The sequence below is a fragment of the Theobroma cacao genome, chromosome 8 (assembly GCF_000208745.1).
Source record: "Theobroma cacao cultivar B97-61/B2 chromosome 8, Criollo_cocoa_genome_V2, whole genome shotgun sequence".
Classification (NCBI taxonomy): Eukaryota; Viridiplantae; Streptophyta; class Magnoliopsida; order Malvales; family Malvaceae; genus Theobroma; species Theobroma cacao.
The window spans coordinates 6,386,929-6,405,210 of record NC_030857.1 but is presented as its reverse complement, the minus strand read 5'-3'; the positions used below and the strand labels follow the sequence as shown (position 1 = coordinate 6,405,210).

The 18,282-nt window shown below is 34.2% G+C and overlaps 2 protein-coding genes across 2 annotated transcripts; both read left to right on the top strand.

The window, feature by feature from the left end:
• Positions 3,218-4,421, top strand: LOC18592327. The gene is made up of 2 exons (XM_007018986.2): positions 3,218-3,608; positions 3,876-4,421. Exons 1-2 carry the CDS (start codon positions 3,311-3,313, stop codon positions 3,926-3,928), a joined length of 351 nt encoding a protein of 116 aa, XP_007019048.1. The 5' UTR covers positions 3,218-3,310; the 3' UTR covers positions 3,929-4,421.
• On the top strand, positions 4,992-5,883 carry LOC18592325 (F-box protein CPR30). The gene has a single exon (XM_018125669.1). The coding sequence runs from the start codon at positions 5,226-5,228 to the stop codon at positions 5,766-5,768; it is 543 nt and encodes a 180-aa protein (XP_017981158.1). The 5' UTR covers positions 4,992-5,225; the 3' UTR covers positions 5,769-5,883.

Genomic DNA, 18,282 nt, shown 5'->3' with positions numbered 1-18,282 from the left:
TTTCCATCCTAGCTGTCGATGGTTAAAAGGCAAGTTTTTGTGTATATCTAATGTGCTTTCTCCCTTAGCTCAGCCATGCTCAGTCTGTTTTGCCAACCCTTTTTTTTTTATACCAGGTCTGATAGCTGGAGTGGTAATGCGTGTCTCGCTTGAAAGCTGCAGATATCACTGCTGGTGTACTCTTGACTGAGCATAAGCCAAGAAAAGGATAGGCATGTGCCTCCCAGTTGCATTTTCTTTTTCTTGGTTACTTCTGATTACCCTCTCATTTTGATTGTTTATTTTATAAGACTTTATCATTGATTTGTATTATTAGTTGTTCATAATAGATTTTGGGGCATAGGGATAGTTATAGACCACACCAGAGGCCAGGCTCCTCCCAGGCCTATGGGCTTGGCTCAGCTCAGGCTGGGTGCTACTCAGAATTTTTCTAGACCTGTCTGGTGAGATTATTTTTTAATTTTAATTCTAAAATATGATTAAAATATTTTTAATATTTTAATAATAAAATAAAATTTAAATGGGTGGATTGGGTCGGGTAAAGGCCTAGGGTTTGGAGGTACAAATTGGCTTGACTCAAGCTGGGCCCTCGATAGGATTTTTCTAGGCCCGTACCATGAGCTATTTTATTTTAAAATGTATTTAAAATATTAATATAAAAATATTTGTATATTTTAATAATAAATAAATTTTAAACAAATGGGTTGGGTCAAGTCAGGGCCTAGGTTTTAGAGGTGCTAATTGGGTCCAGCTTAGCTTGGCCCATGAACATCTCTAGATAGTTATAAGTCGGTAATTTAATTTCAATTATTCTCATTATTTTCTTTGATATGGTTTATGACATGCTATCTGCTACAATAATTATTTGCTATGATTTGTATTGTGTTATAAAACGATGTTTTAAAAGTTGATATTGTCCTCATGAGTTTACGAAGCGTGTGCATCTTTAAGTAGATGTGCACTTGATACTTTTTTGCTTGGATTTGGTCTTGGAAGGTGCTGCTGTTTAAAAGTGGTGTGGGGTTTTCTTCTTTTTCTGTAGTCATATGCGTTCTCTGATGACCATTTTTTGAAGAGTTTGAAGGAATAAGGTTTTGTGAGGTTAGATATTTAGATCTATGTATGGTTTTGTATTTTCTGAATTGCATTCATTTTGGTCCTGGCATCTGCTTTTTGTTTGCGCATTTTTAAGCCTGATATTATTGAGTGGAGAAATTTCACGTCTTTGATGATGAACTCTTTAGCAAATCTTTGTTTTTATTTCCATAACTGTCCCATGACTACTGCTTACCATGATTTTATTGCAAGATTTAAGTTATTTCCTCATCTATTGTGATTGAGGTTACCTGGTCTAGAGTAGATTTAACTTGCTTCTTGAAGCCTGGGATCACATATCTGCATCTATATAAGCTATGATATAGTTTTGTTCTGTTCTGTCCCTGACTTGACATCAAAATTGTTTGCTAAGCTTTGTTTTGAATCTTGCCGGTCTCTTTCTTTAAGACATGAACACCACTGTTTTTGCATTTATTATCAGATGAAAAAACTATCTCCTTATATGTCGTGGTCATTATCTGATTCTTGCTTACCCATTTTTTTGATGATGAACTCTTGAGAAAATCTTGGTATTTATTTCCCAACATGTCTCATGAATGGCTTCCATTGTGTTATTGCGTGAGTTTAAAATATTTCCATATCTGTCTGAGTGAGGCTTAATTCAGGTGTATTCCTAAGTTGATATCAAGCCTTTGGTCGAGTTATGCATTTAGTCATTGTATTTTATCTAAGTATGATAATTTGTAAAAATGGAGTCTTGTACTTTTCAATGTCAGTTCAATCCTTAGTGATGACAATTTTTCTGTCATGTACTTTGACGTGGAGTTTTGACTGAAGCTGATTTGATATTTTTTTTTTATTGATGTGGAGTTGAATTTGATGATATAGCATTTTTTCATATAATGACATGACATTATTAACTGGTGTTGATGTGATGATGATGTGGTATTTTTGGTCATTTAAAAAATAAAAAAAAATTGCTTTATTAACAAAAGAAGCAAGGAAATGAGAATTAACTAGACAAGAAATGTGTAAGAATTCCATGCTCAAGTGGGATTTTGTTTCCTTAGGAAATGAGACGTAAGTAGATGAAAAGAGGGTCCGAAATTTTTTTAAACTAATTGGGGTTTAACAGTTAAAAGAAATCAACCAAACAAATATAGAGAAATCGAAAGATATGAACTTAAATTTTGAAACCAAGAATTTTTATTCTTTAAGGGTTTAGGCAATGAAGAGAAATTTGGATGGAAGGAGAATGTAGATTCAAAGTTGGAAGAGAATTCAAAAAGAAGGGAACCAAAAGAGTAAAAATGTCCACTTTGAGGCTTAGGATTTGGGCCAAAAATCAAATAAAGAGATTTTCTTGGACTTTGCTTTCGAGAGAGGGTAAGAAGGGAGTTTGGGCTGCAACAAGTAAAGAAGATGACACTCTTTTTTTTTTTATTTGTTCTTCTTCCCAATAAGAAGATGACATTACTTGGACCCAACTTTCGGACTCTTTTTATTGTTGTTTCTTTTGTTAATAAAGCAATTATTTTTATAATTTTTTCAAATTGCTAAAAATGTCACACCATTGCCCGGTCAAGGTCACATTAGCATCATGTTAGTACTATCCTTAGATTTGGCAATTTTTTTGCACACAATACAGTAACACGACATAGAAGAATTAAGCAGGTTTAGAATTAAGGTAATCCTATTTTGTGTCATAAATGGGTTAAATTCACTTTATTTATTTATTTAATTGTGTTATTTTATTATATTACACGTTTAATAAATGTATGTGTTCATGTTTAGAATTCAAATACGCTTAATTAATTTTGTTATGCTGTGTTAATATTTTATATTTACACGACAAGGTTAAAACACAAATATAAATTGTCAAATCTAATTATTATTATATCATTTACAAAATGTCACATCATCGTTACTATACTATCAAATTCAACACTAACAAGAGAATGTTAAGCTTACATCATGAAAGAATTTAAATATTATTAGCATTGGACTAATATTGTAAATTTTGAAAAGGAAAGAAATTCGATTTTTATAAATTATTATATGAAATTAAATTAACTACTTTCACAGAGTATAGTAATTAATTCATTGCATAATTTTTTTTTAAAAAAAAACATAAGTTAATATTCTGTTTCTTCTAGCAAATCCAGCCCATGGATGTGCCCAGCCCAACAACATGCGAATTCCATTTTCACACTAAAAACCCTGAAACCACAGAACCCAACCGACTAAAAAGAAAATGGAGTTGGCGAACAAGCTGGTGGCGCTAGCAGCCAGGGCAGCGAACAGCAACGTAGTGATCGACGCGTGCTTGGTGACCTCATTTGCGGTGCTAGGCATTCGATCTCTCAACCAGCAAAAGGATATAGAAGCCCTGGAAGCGGAGAAGGATTCCTTGACCAAAACCAACAAGGCTATGAAAAAGGCCATCTGGGATTGGAAGCAGCAGCTCTTTGCTGAAGCCGACTCTGACTCTCCTCTTGTCCCTCTCGCTAGCCTCAAAGCCATCTATGGCGAAGCCCCATCTCCTCCAATTGGTAATTTTCTTTTCTTTTTGTTTTTTGTGATAGAAATATGTTTTTTTTTTTTGGTTTTCCTATACATATTCTTCAATATATGTGTTGACATCTTATTTGGGACATGTTTCAATTGAAATTCTTCCTACCAGAATACCAAAAAATGGTCTGTTGCCAGATGGATCCGCACAAATCCTTAGATGCGAAACACTTTAAAGTGGATTTTTTTTAAAAAAAAAATTATATACCATCTCCAATCCAATTGGTTTTGCTTTGTATTTGTGTCAGGAGATGCTACAAAAGAAGATGCAAAATCTCCAGCCTCCAAATTTGTAGTCTGAACTCTATATTGGATTAGCTAACTTCTGAGGGCGCAAGAATTCTGTGTAACCAATCAAAATTTAGTGGACAAAGAGTCGAATTTCTGGCCTTACCTCCGACTGTTGGATCCGTTGTGTTCAGTTTTGTGCCGGAACGGTGATCCTAATGGTAAAGAAATAAACAATCAGTCAAGGAGCAGTTGTTGTTGATAACGTTAATCCTATTCCATCACTTACATAATAATTGTGTTGTCTTGTTTGCCCCAAGCTTGGGTGAAAGCATCTCCAAATCCTGGCAGGTGTAAAAAGAGTCATTGAGGTAAATGTTTTGATCGTATGCAGCTGCTTTAGCAGTAACACACCTTCTTAATTGAAGTGCATTAGAGGAAATAAAGTGGGTTGTTTAGGCTGGTGCTGAGTGTTTTTAGTTGAGTGATGGTAGCTCAACCGATTCATTTTCTTTGTTATCAAAACATTGCATTGCTCCTGATAGTGGTGGTCATGTTCCGCACTCCTTCCATGTCTTTCAGCCATCGTCTCCCTCTTAAATATCAAGCTTTTGTTCAAAGAAAATGTAATTCCGGGATGCGGCTAATTTCACATGGATACTCACATGATCAACCCCAAGAACGATTCAACCCATCTAATAATCACTGTTCCTGATAGCGTTAAATTATTGTGATGAAACAAATTGGGTTGATTTTCCACCTGGCTTCAGCTCAAGACTCATAACTTTATCATTAGATAATTTGTTGTAGGAGTTTTTCTTTCTGAAACAATTATTTGTATTAAATTTAAACAAGAACAATATCCATGATTAATTTTGATATCTTACAATAAAAATAAATTTTTGAAGAAAGGGGGCAAATTAAAGTGTTTGGCTAACAATAAAATTCTAACTCATGACAATTAAAGGCGGTTAATTTGATATATAGTAGATAAGAGTATTATTAATTAGGTCTAATTTTCTACACGTAATCAAACGAGATCTCCTACTCCTTATAGGGTTTAGATAAAGAAAGTATATATATACACTCTTCTACACCTAAACCGACTGCATCTCCTATTCCTCATAGGATTTAGCTAAAAAAAAGGGTATATATATAGAAGTAATTAAAAGCTTGTGCTGTATATTCTTTGTACGCAGCCCTTGGAAAATTATCTACAATCATGTCAAACCATACAATTACTATGGATGCAGTGAGCGGCATATTGAGTCTCCTTCCAGTCGAGTCTTCTTCGTTTCAAGAGCGTGTCAAAGGAATGGTGTTCCTTCATCACCGAGCCTTATTTCATCAAACTCCATATCTCTCAATCTATGGAAACCAACAGGAATAATCGCAACATCATATTTAAAGATGTAGAATCCGGTAAACTCCTCTCTGTAGATTTTGATTCCATCGATTTCCAAAACCTCAAAGCAATCAATAACCCGTTGAAGCATCTTAGTGGATGTGGTGCTGATGATGATTATGGAGATATCCAAGTTTTTGGTTCATGCAACGGGTTACTCTGCTTAATCAACAAAAGATATAGGATAATCGAGTTGTGGAACATTTCGACAGGGGATTACAAAGTCTTACCAGATGAGTTGTTGAAAGTAACAGGTGCATCTGGGGAGATTTGGTATTTCTATGGCTTTGGGTATGACTCAATCAATGACGATTACAAGATAGTAAGAGTTGCACAAGAGATTGACTCAAGAAACCATACACTTATAAGTGAAGTAAAAGTTTATAGTTTAAAGGCTTTACAAGGATGTCTTTGTATAATTACGACTTGTTTCAACGACGAAGTTAATATATGGATGATGAAGGATTATGGGGTGAAAGAGTCTTGGACAATACTGTATAGTTTCTAAGGTGTAGATACTAGATTTTGGTTAATACTGTTACTCTAAAGAATTATGTTACAACATAATGTTGTACAGAGAACAACCAGAACAAGTGAAGTGTTACTTCACGCAGAATAACTAGAACAAGTGAAGCGCTACTTCACGCAGAATAAGTGAAGTGCTACTTCAAGTACTACTTAAAGCAGAACAGTTAAAAAAAGTAAAGTATTACTCCATATGGAACAACTAATACAAGTAGAACAGCCACTTTGAATAGAATAACCGCTTCACTTGGATGACAGTGAAAGTAGCTCAGAATAAGTGGTTGGGTTCATGGGTTACTTTCATCTTGGGATGTTTCAGAGAGTTTGGCTTGGTGGCTCAGATATGAAGGTAGTTAAGAGATCTTCCTCTTAACCCTTTCCTGAAGTACAAGTGTTTCACCCTTTTATCTTGTTCTCGTATACTTATTCATGTACAGCTTATTCTCATGTACCTATTCTCGTACAGCTTCTTCTCTTGTACCTATTCTTATACACCTCTTTTCTATTACCTTTACTTGAGAACAAGTTTTACTACATCCAATTACAGTAACGGTTACTTTCATTAATATTCTTCATAATAATGTCATTCATTAGGCGCATTAAAGCCTATTTTTATGTAACCGCCACTTTTAGCACTATATATAGAGCCTCACAATTCATTTGGGAGGACTCTTCTCTCCCCCTCCAAGCTAACACATTATCAACTTGAGAGCTTCTCTCTCTAAATTCTCTCTCTAATTATCTTGTACTCTCTAAGTCTCTTTAAGTCTCTTCTTATTGTCTTCCACCTGCCACAGCACTTAGTACTTCAGGAACTGCTTCAATCTTCCTCTCTGCCGCCTCTGGCACATCCTTTTACTTGTTTGCAACGCTTCCTCTCCCTATCATAAGAACCCCCTTTACACAAGGAAATATACCTTCGGCGCCTCATGTATACTCTTTGAGGCTCTGGCTTATTCAAGAACTGGTGACCGACTTCTACTACACCACTAAGGCTTATCTCTTTTATGGTATGACCTAAAAGAGAATCAGTTTGAAAAGGTCGACCTTCCTTAATTGAAAAATGTTAAAACTTTTCTTGTGGAGATTATGTGTGGAAAGTCTTGTTCAACTTGGTAAATCAATTAAAGCATAAACAAGATTAAAGATTGGAGAAGAAGAAGACGAAATATTGGCACAAGATTTTTGCTCTTTTATCTATTTGTTATCATAAGTACATAGCTTGTCTTTGTCCCTTTGATTCTGACAAAATTGATGAGGCAAGCGGCATAGAGGCACAGACAAAAACGAGAGAATGTTATATGCATTTCTCATTAAGGAAAAATCAGGGTACAGTGAGTTTTATATACAGCCTTGTAACTAATCAGGGAATAAAAGAAAGAAAAGCAATTAACTAATCTGTATCAACTAACTAACTAACATTTAAAAATAATGAGTAAAGGTAACTCTTTAACAGTAACTTGTGGTATGACTGGTAAATAGCAAATCGTTGCGTTTTGCTTCTCTAATTTATTTCTTCTTAATACGATGCATTTGACTCTACCTTCTTTGCCCATCCATTTGCAGATTCGAGTCTCTGTCTCCTTCTTTTCTGTTTATTCTCTTGAGCTTATTTATTCACATTGTTCAGCTAATACTCCCCCTCAAGATGGATTGTGATTATTGATAACATTCATCTTGCTCATCAAGCTGTTAAATTGTTTTGGTTGTAGTGCCTTTGTAAATAAATCTGCAAGTTGAAGTTTGGTTGAGATGTGTAACGGCTTGATAATTCCAGTCAAAACCTTCTCCCGGATGAAATGGCAATCCATCTCTATATGCTTCATTTGTTCATGGAATATTGGATTCTTGCAGATATTCAATGCTGATTGATTGTCACAATAGAAACTTACTGATTCTTCATGTCTTACATCAAGATCTGCAAGTAGGACCTTTAACCAGATCACTTCACAGCATGCAGTTGCCATCGATCTATATTCAGCTTCTGTTGAACTTCTAGCCACCACCTGTTGTTTCTTTGATTTCCTACTTATCAATGATACCCCAATAAAAATGCAGTATCCTGTTATTGACTTTCGAGTATCTGGGCATCCTGCCTAGTCACTGTCAGAGTATGCTGAAATTACTGGCTTTGTTCCTGTTTTCATTAAGATCCCCTGGCCTGGTGACCCTTTGAGATATTTCAACACTCTGTGTGCTGCTATGAGATGCTGGTTTCCTGGTTTATCCATGAACTATGAAAGGACTTGAACTGCATATGAGATCTTTGGTCTGGTGAATGTCAAGTATAGAAGTTTCCCAACTAGCTGTCTGTAACTTGTGGGATTAACTAACTGCTCCTCCTTTTCAGCCTTACTTAACTTGTGATTGTAGTCAATAGGCGTTGACATTGGTTTGCATCCAAGTAATCCTTGTTCTTCTAAGAGATCAAGTATATACTTTCTTTGGCAAATGGATATTCCCTTAGCTGACTGATCAATCTCAAGGCCTAAAAAGTATTTAACATTTCTTAGATCCTTCAATTTGAATTGTGATTTCAGATACTGTTTTACATCATCCGATGCCTTGGTGGATGTGCTTCCAACTATGATGTCATCAACATAAACCAATAAAGTAGTAAAACTCCCATATTCCTTCTTCATTGTGAATAATGAATAATCTGACATGGACTGTTTAAATCCATATCTTAAAACGGAAGCTGTAAGTTTTGGCATTCCATTGTCTAGATGCCTGCTTCAATCCGTATATGGACTTATGGAGTCTACAAACCATTTTGCCTTTAGCTGGATACTCCCCCTTGATGTCATATCCTTGTGGCAACTCCATGTATACTTCTTCTTCTAGGTCTCCATTCAAGAGTGCATTATTGACATCAAGTTGAGATAATGTCCAATTACACATTGTTGCAATAACAAAGAAGACTTTTACTGATGTCTGCTTGGCTACTGGGCTATAGGTCTCTTGAAAATCAAAACCTTCAACTTGGTTATAGCCTTTTGCTACCAACCGAGCCTTGTATCTCTCTATGTCTCCATTTGCCTTTAATTTCACTTTATACACCCACTTGCATCCAATTGCATGAGAATTTGGAAGCAATGGAACTATACTCCATGTCATATTATCTTCCAAAGCTTTAAGTTCAACATTCATGGCTTCTTTCCAATGAGAATGATTTACTGCATCTTGGTAAGAACTTGGTTCATGTCACGACCCGGAACCTCCCTCGGGCCCATGACAACCGCCGCGACGTCCCGATTGACACTCATTATCCGAAATGCCAATCGGAACCCCGCAAGGCTAACGAATCAATTTTTTGCATTTCCTGTGAGCAATCGTTGTTAAATATCGAATTTTAAGAAAATATAAACTATTTTAGATCGAAAACAATCAAAATAAAATTTTCGCTACATAGGTGTATTTTGATCATTTTTATCAAAAAATTTCGAAACCTGATAAAGATACAACGTATGGTAGAAAAATATTCGATGCCGATTAAAAATAAATTTTTGTAATCTAAATCATTCATTTAGAGTGAAAAGTTGGCTAATTAAACTAAATAAAAATATTTGATAATATATTTCATTTTCTTATTAAACAATTTTTATAGAACTATACATAAATAATTTTTGTAGCGTGAGAATAAAATAAATTTATACATACAATAATTTACAAAGTTATAATGTACAATAATAATTACAATGACAAGTGGCCCATAAATACACCAAGTATTGGTGATAGTAACCTACTGTCTGTGGGATAGAGGGGTCAACTGGAATCCTCGACAAAATCGAATATCTACAAGCTACCACAGGCCTGAAATGTTTGAAAATGAGGTGGGTGAGATTTTGCAATCCCAATGAGTAAACAGACATTATCATAAATATCTAAAGGCGAGTAAAATGGAGGCGAGTTTAAACAACTAATCACAAACCATTTCATAAGGTTTTCAATTTCTTTCTTAAACCATAAAACATTTGTAATTTACCAAAACAGTTGTCAAGGCTTATAACCTTTATTAAAAAATGGCTCAAGCCAAAATCTAGTCCTCAGGGATACCTTGACCGAGACATCTAATCGAGTCCGCCAAGGTTGTTAAGATATTTACATGTTAAACACATTCTAGTTTTGAAAACAAGTCGTTCCTTGGCGTTGGCCGAGTTACACATTCACGTGGGGATTCGACGTAAAGTGAACTCTAACACTACCCCGGGAGTTACCCTCCTCGCCTCTACAACTGGAGTAACTATGAAATCGAGTTTACCGTGCCCCTCTAATAGGCAGTCCACGGAAACCCGTCACTGCAGTGACTAAACCCACCAATTTTAATAAAATTTCGACAGTATAACGTGGCTTTTATTTATTTACCCAGCCTGCATAGTAAAAACAGCTTACATAAATTTTTAATACAATTTATCAAATATAGCCACATATACTCATATTTCATAAGCCACTCATAGGAAAATATATATTTTAAAATAATTGACAGCCTCCAATTACTCAATTTCATAATCAACACAATATATTTTTATTTGTCACATTTATTTCTAAAACATCAAAAATCCCGTTTAAATCTCGTTTTCATTTCATAAAATACATAAAGAGCATTTAAAAATAAACTCTAGATAATTTAAAATAATAATAGGTTTACTCATCGTTTGTACAAATTAACTGATTTTTAGGTGCCCCGATCACTGTTCGTTGGGTATTACTTCCTTGCCTTTACCTGAAGGCTCTCCTCCTAAACACATTACAAAATTTACACAATTCACCACATTGATTCTAAATCATTATATAATTGACTTAAATCTTACACTAATGCATGGTATGAAATGCAATAGCCTAAAACGGCTTAAATGCGGTATTAACCTATTTTTGGTACTTTACCCGATAAATTGCTAACGCGTTCCATTTTAGCTCTAAATTGTCCCATTTTCTCTTCAACATTTCTAACCATTAAATATCAGCCAATAACCTTCTAAAATAACCAAAATCAACTCACCTTCCTTCTTGAAAAATTCGGTCAAAAATGAGACATGGTAAATTTTTCACTTTGTTTTTCTATCACATTTAACCATTTTTCATCATTTTCTCTTCATTTCTCTTAGAATAAAAATCAGTTCATCATCATTGTACATCAATGCATATTCAGCCAAGGGTGGGTATTGTGAAAATTTTATGCTTTCTTGCCCAATTTAATTTCTATACACATTTAACTAACTAAAACTACCAATTTAACTAAAATTCAAAACCTAAAAATTTCAAATTCTCTCCCCTAAAATTTCAGCCAGCCCTTGGTTTCACTTTTTGATCTCTCTCCTCAAGCATTCTTAATGGAAATAAAGGCATAGGAAAGGTAGAAATCAAGCTAAAGTCGAAAAATTCTACCGTTAGACGCGTAAACGGACGAAAAACGCGAATTCCCCTTTGAATTTTCTTGTTTCTCTTTGGTTTTTTTTTTTCTTCCTTTCCTCTCTATTTTCTCTTTTTTTCTCCCTTATGGCCGGCCATCACTTAAAATGGGGTTTAAATGGGCTGACTTTTCATTAAAATAATATTAAATCATTAAAAAGTGCCATGTGTCACTTTCCCATTGGCCCGTTTTTAAATTTTCATCCATTTGTTTTCAAATTTTCACCATACACTTGTCCCACATATCCATAGCTTAGATAAAATTCTCAAACTTATCCAAAGTCTCGGTGGAGTAATTTTTGAAATTTACACTTTTACCCCCGTAAAAGTGAAAAATTACATTTTTGCCCAAAAAACTGAAAAATTGCCCATAGACATATTTTTCATCCCTTACACTCATACCATTCTCCAATTTGTCAAATTTGATCTAAATTCTCTCAAAATCTCAAATTTTGTTTGCGGATGGTAAAATTACGATTTTGCCCCTACACTCCAAAAATCACCAGAATTAAACTTTTTCACTTCCTATCATTAAATTATACTCCAAATAGTTAATCTTGGTCAAAAATTTCACTCTATGATCAAATTATTATCTTAGGTGGCAAAATGACGATTTTGTCCCTGAACATCAAAATTTTCAATTTTACCCCTAATGAACCCTCGAACTCCGAACAATCATTTTTAGTCATTCCTGGACTATAAAATATTAAATTTCATCATACGATTCCTACTTGAACTAGTTCGATGTTAAATCAACTCAAGTGTATCGTTAGGTACGATACCAGATTTCGTCTATTCTTAGGTGTTTTCCTAGTATAATAACATGTTATTCAGTGCATGTATGTCATGACATGTGTTTATAGGGTCGGGTTTTACAGTTCATGAATGTTTGACAGGGATATGACAAAAGCTTTATGTTTTGATGAAAGGTGATGACAGGACAAATAATCAAATATAGGATGTCTAGTGACAGAATTTGATTGTGATGGTAATTCTTTGTAGTAAGCACTTAAGTACTTAGGAGCTTGTTTGTGTCTAGAACTCTTCCTAAGTGGCTGAACATGATTAAGGTGATCAATAGTATTTTCTGTTTCTATTTCCCAAAGCTGCATATCATTCACAGGTGCTGAATCATGGGAATTTTCATTTTGAATTTGTGTGGAAACATGTTGTGGACACAATATGGGTTCATTTTCAAGTAACTCAACAGGTATAAATTCATGATCAGGAAAATTGTTTTGGTCAAAGTCAAAATCATCAATATTACCAGCATGCATACTAGGTGTTTGACAAAATTCAGAATGTTGTGTATCATGCTGTATGTTCTTGAATGGGAATATATTCTCATGGAAAACAACATTTCTGGATACTTTAACCTTTTATGCATCAAGATCATAAACCTTATACCCTTTGATGTAATTTGGATACCCTATAAACACACATTTATTTGCCCTGCTATCAAACTTCTTCCTGTTGTGTGGTAATGTTGACACAAAACATAGACACCCAAAGACCCTGAAATAATCAAAATTTGGTTGTTTTTGGTATAGCACTTGATATGGTGACTTATTGTTTAGGACTTTGGTTGGCACCTTATTGATTATATGTATAGCAGTTAACACTGCATCACCCCAAAAATGCATTGGGAGTTTTGACTGGTGCAAGAGGGCCCTAGCTACTACAAAAATATGATAATGCTTCCTTTCCAGTACTCCGTTCTGTTCTGGAGTGCCAACACAAGACAAGTGATGAATTATTCCAGTTTTTGCATAAAAATCAACAAGCTCAAATTCCTTTCCATTATCTGACCTTATGCATTTAATTGAAGAATTGAATTGTCTTTGAACAAAAGCATTGAAGGATTGAATGATTGATGCAACTTCAAACTTTCCTTTCATTAAAAATATCCAAGTAAAACGTGAAAAATCATCTACTATAGTGAGGAAGTATCTGTGTCCAAAAAGGGTCGGAACCTCATAGGGTCCCCAAATATCTGTATGAATTAACTCAAAAGCTGTTTTTGTACTTTGTACATGTATTGGGAAAATAAGTTTCTTTTGCTTAGCAAGAGGGCATACTTCACATAACAAATCATTTCTATATTTGATATTTGGAAAAGCTTGGTTCAGTACATAAATTCTTTCCAGAGGTGCATGCCCCAGCCTAAAATGCCAGAGATCAAAGTTCTTGCACCCTGACTTAGAGGAATTGACAGATAAAACAAAAGGAAATTTAACAAGTTTTTCAAATGCAAACTAGTGTAACTTTTGTTCATCCTTATCCTGCATCAAAAAAAGTCTAGAAGACAACCTAGCAACCCCAGTCACCCTTCATGTGGCTATATCCTGGATAACACAGTGGCTGTCAATGAAGAAAATACAGGCTTTCTTGGATTTTGTAAGTTCACTTACTGATATCAAGTTGAATTTAAAATTAGGTACACAAAGGACATTTTCTAATGTCAGCAGAGGGGTTAATCTAATAGTTCCTATGTGAGTTACTAAAGCCTTCCTATTGTTTGGTAATTTGACAAAACAATTGCTAACCTGTCTGACAGAAACAAAATTACTCAATGAGCAAGAAATATGACCTGTTGCACCTGAGTCAATTATCCAGGAATTTTGTTTTACCATGAGAACATTTGTATGGTTGTGTTTGGTTGGTATGTTACTGAAGGTATTAAAACAAGAATGAATTGAGGTAATACCTGCAAGGGCTGAATTAACAAGGAAGTGTTTTGTCTGTTGATTACTTGGTGTAGTGTTCTTACCATCAATGCTTGTCATACTATTTTCATTCAAGATTTCCATTAATCTGTTGACTTTCTGCTTAAGGACAGATAATTGGGACATCGATCCAACTCTAGTTGACTCCTCCTCCTGATCAGATTGGTGCTCGGTAATATGATTATCTCCACCAGCTGACACACTGTTTGCTGCTGCCTTTCCTTTCTTGAGATTGCTCTTCCCTTTAGTGAACTTAAAGTCCTTCGGGAATCCCACAATCCTATAGCACTTTTCTTTCACATGACCTCTTTTTTCACAATGGCTACAGACCAGATCCTTTCTCACTTTCTTCTTTCCATCTGTTGAAGTAAACATAGCACCAGATTCCAGCACTGGCTGTGATTGAAACATGAGGTTCCTCTGAGCTTCTTCCCTAAGCAATAAGTTGTATACTTTATCCAAAGTTGGGATTGGATCCATAAGTATGATCTGTGATCTAACTCCTGAAAATGATTCATTCAACCTATTTAAAAATCTGAAGACCATATCTTTCTAATATTGGCCTGTGAACTTCTTGAAACAATCAGCATTGCATCTCCCACATTCACAATGTGGAAGTGGTCTGAAATTCCTTAGTTCTTCCCATATGCCCTTCAACTCAATAAAATAAGAGTCCACTGATCTAGTTCCTTGTGTAATGTTCCCTAGTGAGATTGTAGATTGCACACTCTAGTGTCATCAGGCTATGCAAAGTTTTGTTTTAAGGTATTCCATATATCAGCAGCCGATTCCATGTAAAACACTGTTGATGCAATTGGTTAAGTGAGTGAATCTAAGACCCAAGCCACTATTAGGTTGTTGCATCGTGTCCAAGGTTGGTATAAAGGATCTGTCACAGCTAGTTTTGGCAGTGTACCATTAACAAATCCAAGTTTGTTTCTAATTGACAGAGCTAAGAGGAATGATCTACTCCAGGCTATGTAGTTGTTTGTGGTCAATTTGGGATTAATTACCACTGAACTAGGTTGGTCTGTATGATATAGATAGTAGGGTGATAAGGGATCTGAGGTTGGTGATATTTGCTGCCTTGCAACAGCAGTTGTTGAAGCTTGAGCCATCAACTTAGTCGACTCTGTATACTCAGCCATCAGATTCTAGATCTATTAGTGAATGATCCTAAATCTGTTTAATTTAATGCCAAGTAAAACTTGCTAATCAAACAGTGAGAAAATAGATTCCAAGAGAAACTTACAGATGAAACAAAGAAGAGAGGAAACAGGAAATGCAGAAACCCTTTGTGAGCTAGTTGTGCCTATTCTCTGCAGAAACCCTCGACCCGCTCTGATACCATGACAAAATTGATGAGGCAGGTGACGCAAAGGCACAGACAAAAATGGGAGAATGTCAGATGCATTTCTCATTAAGGAAAAATCAGGGTACAGTGAGTTTTATATACAGCCCTGTAACTAATCAGGGAATAAAAGAAAGAAAATCAATTAACTAATCTGCATCAACTAACTAACTAACATTTAAAAATAATGAGTAAAGGTAACTCTTTAACAGTAACTTGTGGTATGACTGGTAAATAGCAAAACGTTGCGTTTTGCTTCTCTCATTTATTTCTTCTTGATACGGTGCGTTTGACTCTACCTTCTTTGCCCATCCATTTGCAGATTCGAGTCTCTGTCTCTTTTTTTTCTGTTTATTCTCTTGAGCTTATTTATTCACATTATTTAGCTAATAGATTCGTCTACGTTGACCTTTTAGTCTTTTTAAAGAGCATTATTGTTGTCTTTTAAAGGAATAAGAGAACATTTGTCTCATGTCAAATCCATCCAATCATCAATATAAACATATAAGATCAAGTTTCAAGTTTAGATTTTACTATCTAAATCCGTATAACCCCAAAAAAAACATAATGTATTTTATTATTTCATAGAAGCTTTTCTATTTGTCTCTAAATTAAGAAAATTGTGCATCAGATATTCAAAATCAAAACCGGTTCAATCGACAACCACATGCAATGCGTTCGAATGTTAACATTTCATTAAGGCTTTTAATTACTATCATTATGTCCCCCTTCCAATTACAAAATCAAAACCCAATGATTCTTAATTAGCTTACACCGTCAATGAAAGATAACTTTTACGGTATTTCCTTTTAATTGGACTAGAAGACATTTAGCCTGTTTGACCTAGTTTTTTTTAACTTAAAAGCTATTATTAAGTTCTTATGAAAAATAATAGCTTTTAGAATTAAGTTAAAACTATTTGGTAAACTGTTTAACAAAATAAATTATGTAAGCTCTAATTTTGGTTAAAATTACCATAAAAGGTATTCATGCCATCTTCAATCACCTAATAAGTTATAATGTTATACTTCAAGTTTATATATAATTTCATATGTTAAAATCGAAGAAATCAATCAAAAAAAGAAATAACTTTCAAACTTGTATAGTAGTAATAGTATTAGATTTTTGTTGATCTAACACGCAATCAAACCATATGCTTTAATTCCCAAAAAATAAGAGAAAAGAGGAAACGATGTATTTAATATATATTAAAATCTTTTTTAGTGAAAAAGAGAGAAAATCTTTAAATAGTATGAATGTAGTGTTGAATTTTAGATTTTTTTTTCTCTTAATCTTTGTCAAATAAAAAAAAATTTAGATTTTTATATTATGTTATTGGGGTTTCTATTTTTTTGTTTGTTTTTATAGAGAGAGATAAAGAAGAGAGAAATCGTTATTTACGTTGAAAAATAATAATTTGCAAAAAGAAGAAGAAGAGAGTGAGATTCTTGAAAATTATGTGTTTTTAAAAGAAGAGAAGAAAAAGCTTCTCAGCTTTTTTTTAAGCTCTTTTTTTAAAAATTTTATTCTAAAAAAAATTATTTTTTTTAAAAGCTTATTAACAAATTATGTTTGGCTTGACTTTTGCTTTTAAGAGGTAAATAAATTGAAAAAAAGCTAAACCAAACATGCACTTAAAATATGTATAACTTTCAACTTGTTTTTGCATGCAAGCGGTACGTAGTTCTTGCACTTTGGCTCAATGTTCATTCAATATCTCACCTAGATTTTCTACCAAAAGAACCCATTTACAGATTTAGTCATCCTCATATAATTTTGTGTAGCGATTGAAAACAAACATATTGAGCTTAAAATCAAGACCTTAGCCCTTACCTTTTATCAAATTTGGTGGAGACAATTCTTTTCAACACAAAACAATTAATATCAATGTTTGTTTCCCTAGATATACTGTCGACAGTTTAATTGAATGCTCAATCGCCTTTGTAAGCTAACTGTTATCCGTATGTTAACACTGAAGCTATAAATTAAGGAACTAAACATATTTTTCTAGTTGGGAACTAAGTTAAACTCAAGCTGGAAAACTTAACATCAACGCATTCAAGATCACAAACTTGAACTGCTAAGATCTTCTCCAAGCCATAGAGGGCATTGATGAACTGCATGACCATGGAGATCCGACGGCACTGAAGGGTTGGGCAAAGAGTAATGCCCTCTGATTTTGATATCTTGCTATAAAACAAAAATGGTAGTCAATTTCCATACCAACATATATAGTCTTTGAATGAATAATCGGAGGTTCTTGGTGCAGATGAAATTAGGTGTTATCTCTTTTGAATTTTAGAGAATAAATTCAAGACTTCAATCCACCTGACTGTGATGTTTAGCCATTTTCCCTTTGTATCGATCAACCTCCTCTTTATAATACAGTGGAAATTTTCCATCCAAGTTTAGTAGTGGATGACTGATGTTATGTGCCAACAATAGAAGCCTAGGATGCTATCCTCTGCATAGGCTTTCACAGTTTCCAGCGATCACAGACATCTATTTTCTCGTCATTCGTACTAAGTTGAAGGCTTAAAGCAACTACCTTTTCTCTTACATATATATATATATAAATAAAAGAGAGAGCAAACGTACTTTCAGACATGACTTAAAAAAAAAGCCTTTGAGCATTAGCCATTAATAAGGATGTCATAGGGTACCTTATTATGGAATATTCGTGAGTATTTGATTCTATTAAGTTGAATTAGGGTATTTAATAAATGGGTTTGAATAGAGTTTGGGTAGTGATTTCACTACCCGAATGGAGTTCGAGTATCACTCTTAGGGTAACTGTTATCCGAATTCAGGTAAAGAAAGAAGACAACCAAAGTTTATACTATCTTGACCAACAGTTTTTTTTGTTAAATGTTGACAAAAATATTAAAAATATAGTTAGTTACATTATTAATGTGATGACATTAATCTATATAAATAAAAATATTACTAGATTATCTAGGAAGAAGATTTTAATAATTTTTTAATTTAATGGAGTTTTTAAATGAATTAAG

Coding starts and splice junctions, on each gene's coding strand:
- LOC18592327 (XM_007018986.2), top strand. CDS start 3,311: ATGGAGTTGGCGAACAAGCTGGTGGCGCTAGCAGCCAGGGCAGCGAAC. Junction 3,609..3,875: donor AGCCCCATCTCCTCCAATTG/GTAATTTTCTTT, acceptor TATTTGTGTCAG/GAGATGCTACAAAAGAAGAT.
- LOC18592325 (XM_018125669.1), top strand. CDS start 5,226: ATGGAAACCAACAGGAATAATCGCAACATCATATTTAAAGATGTAGAA.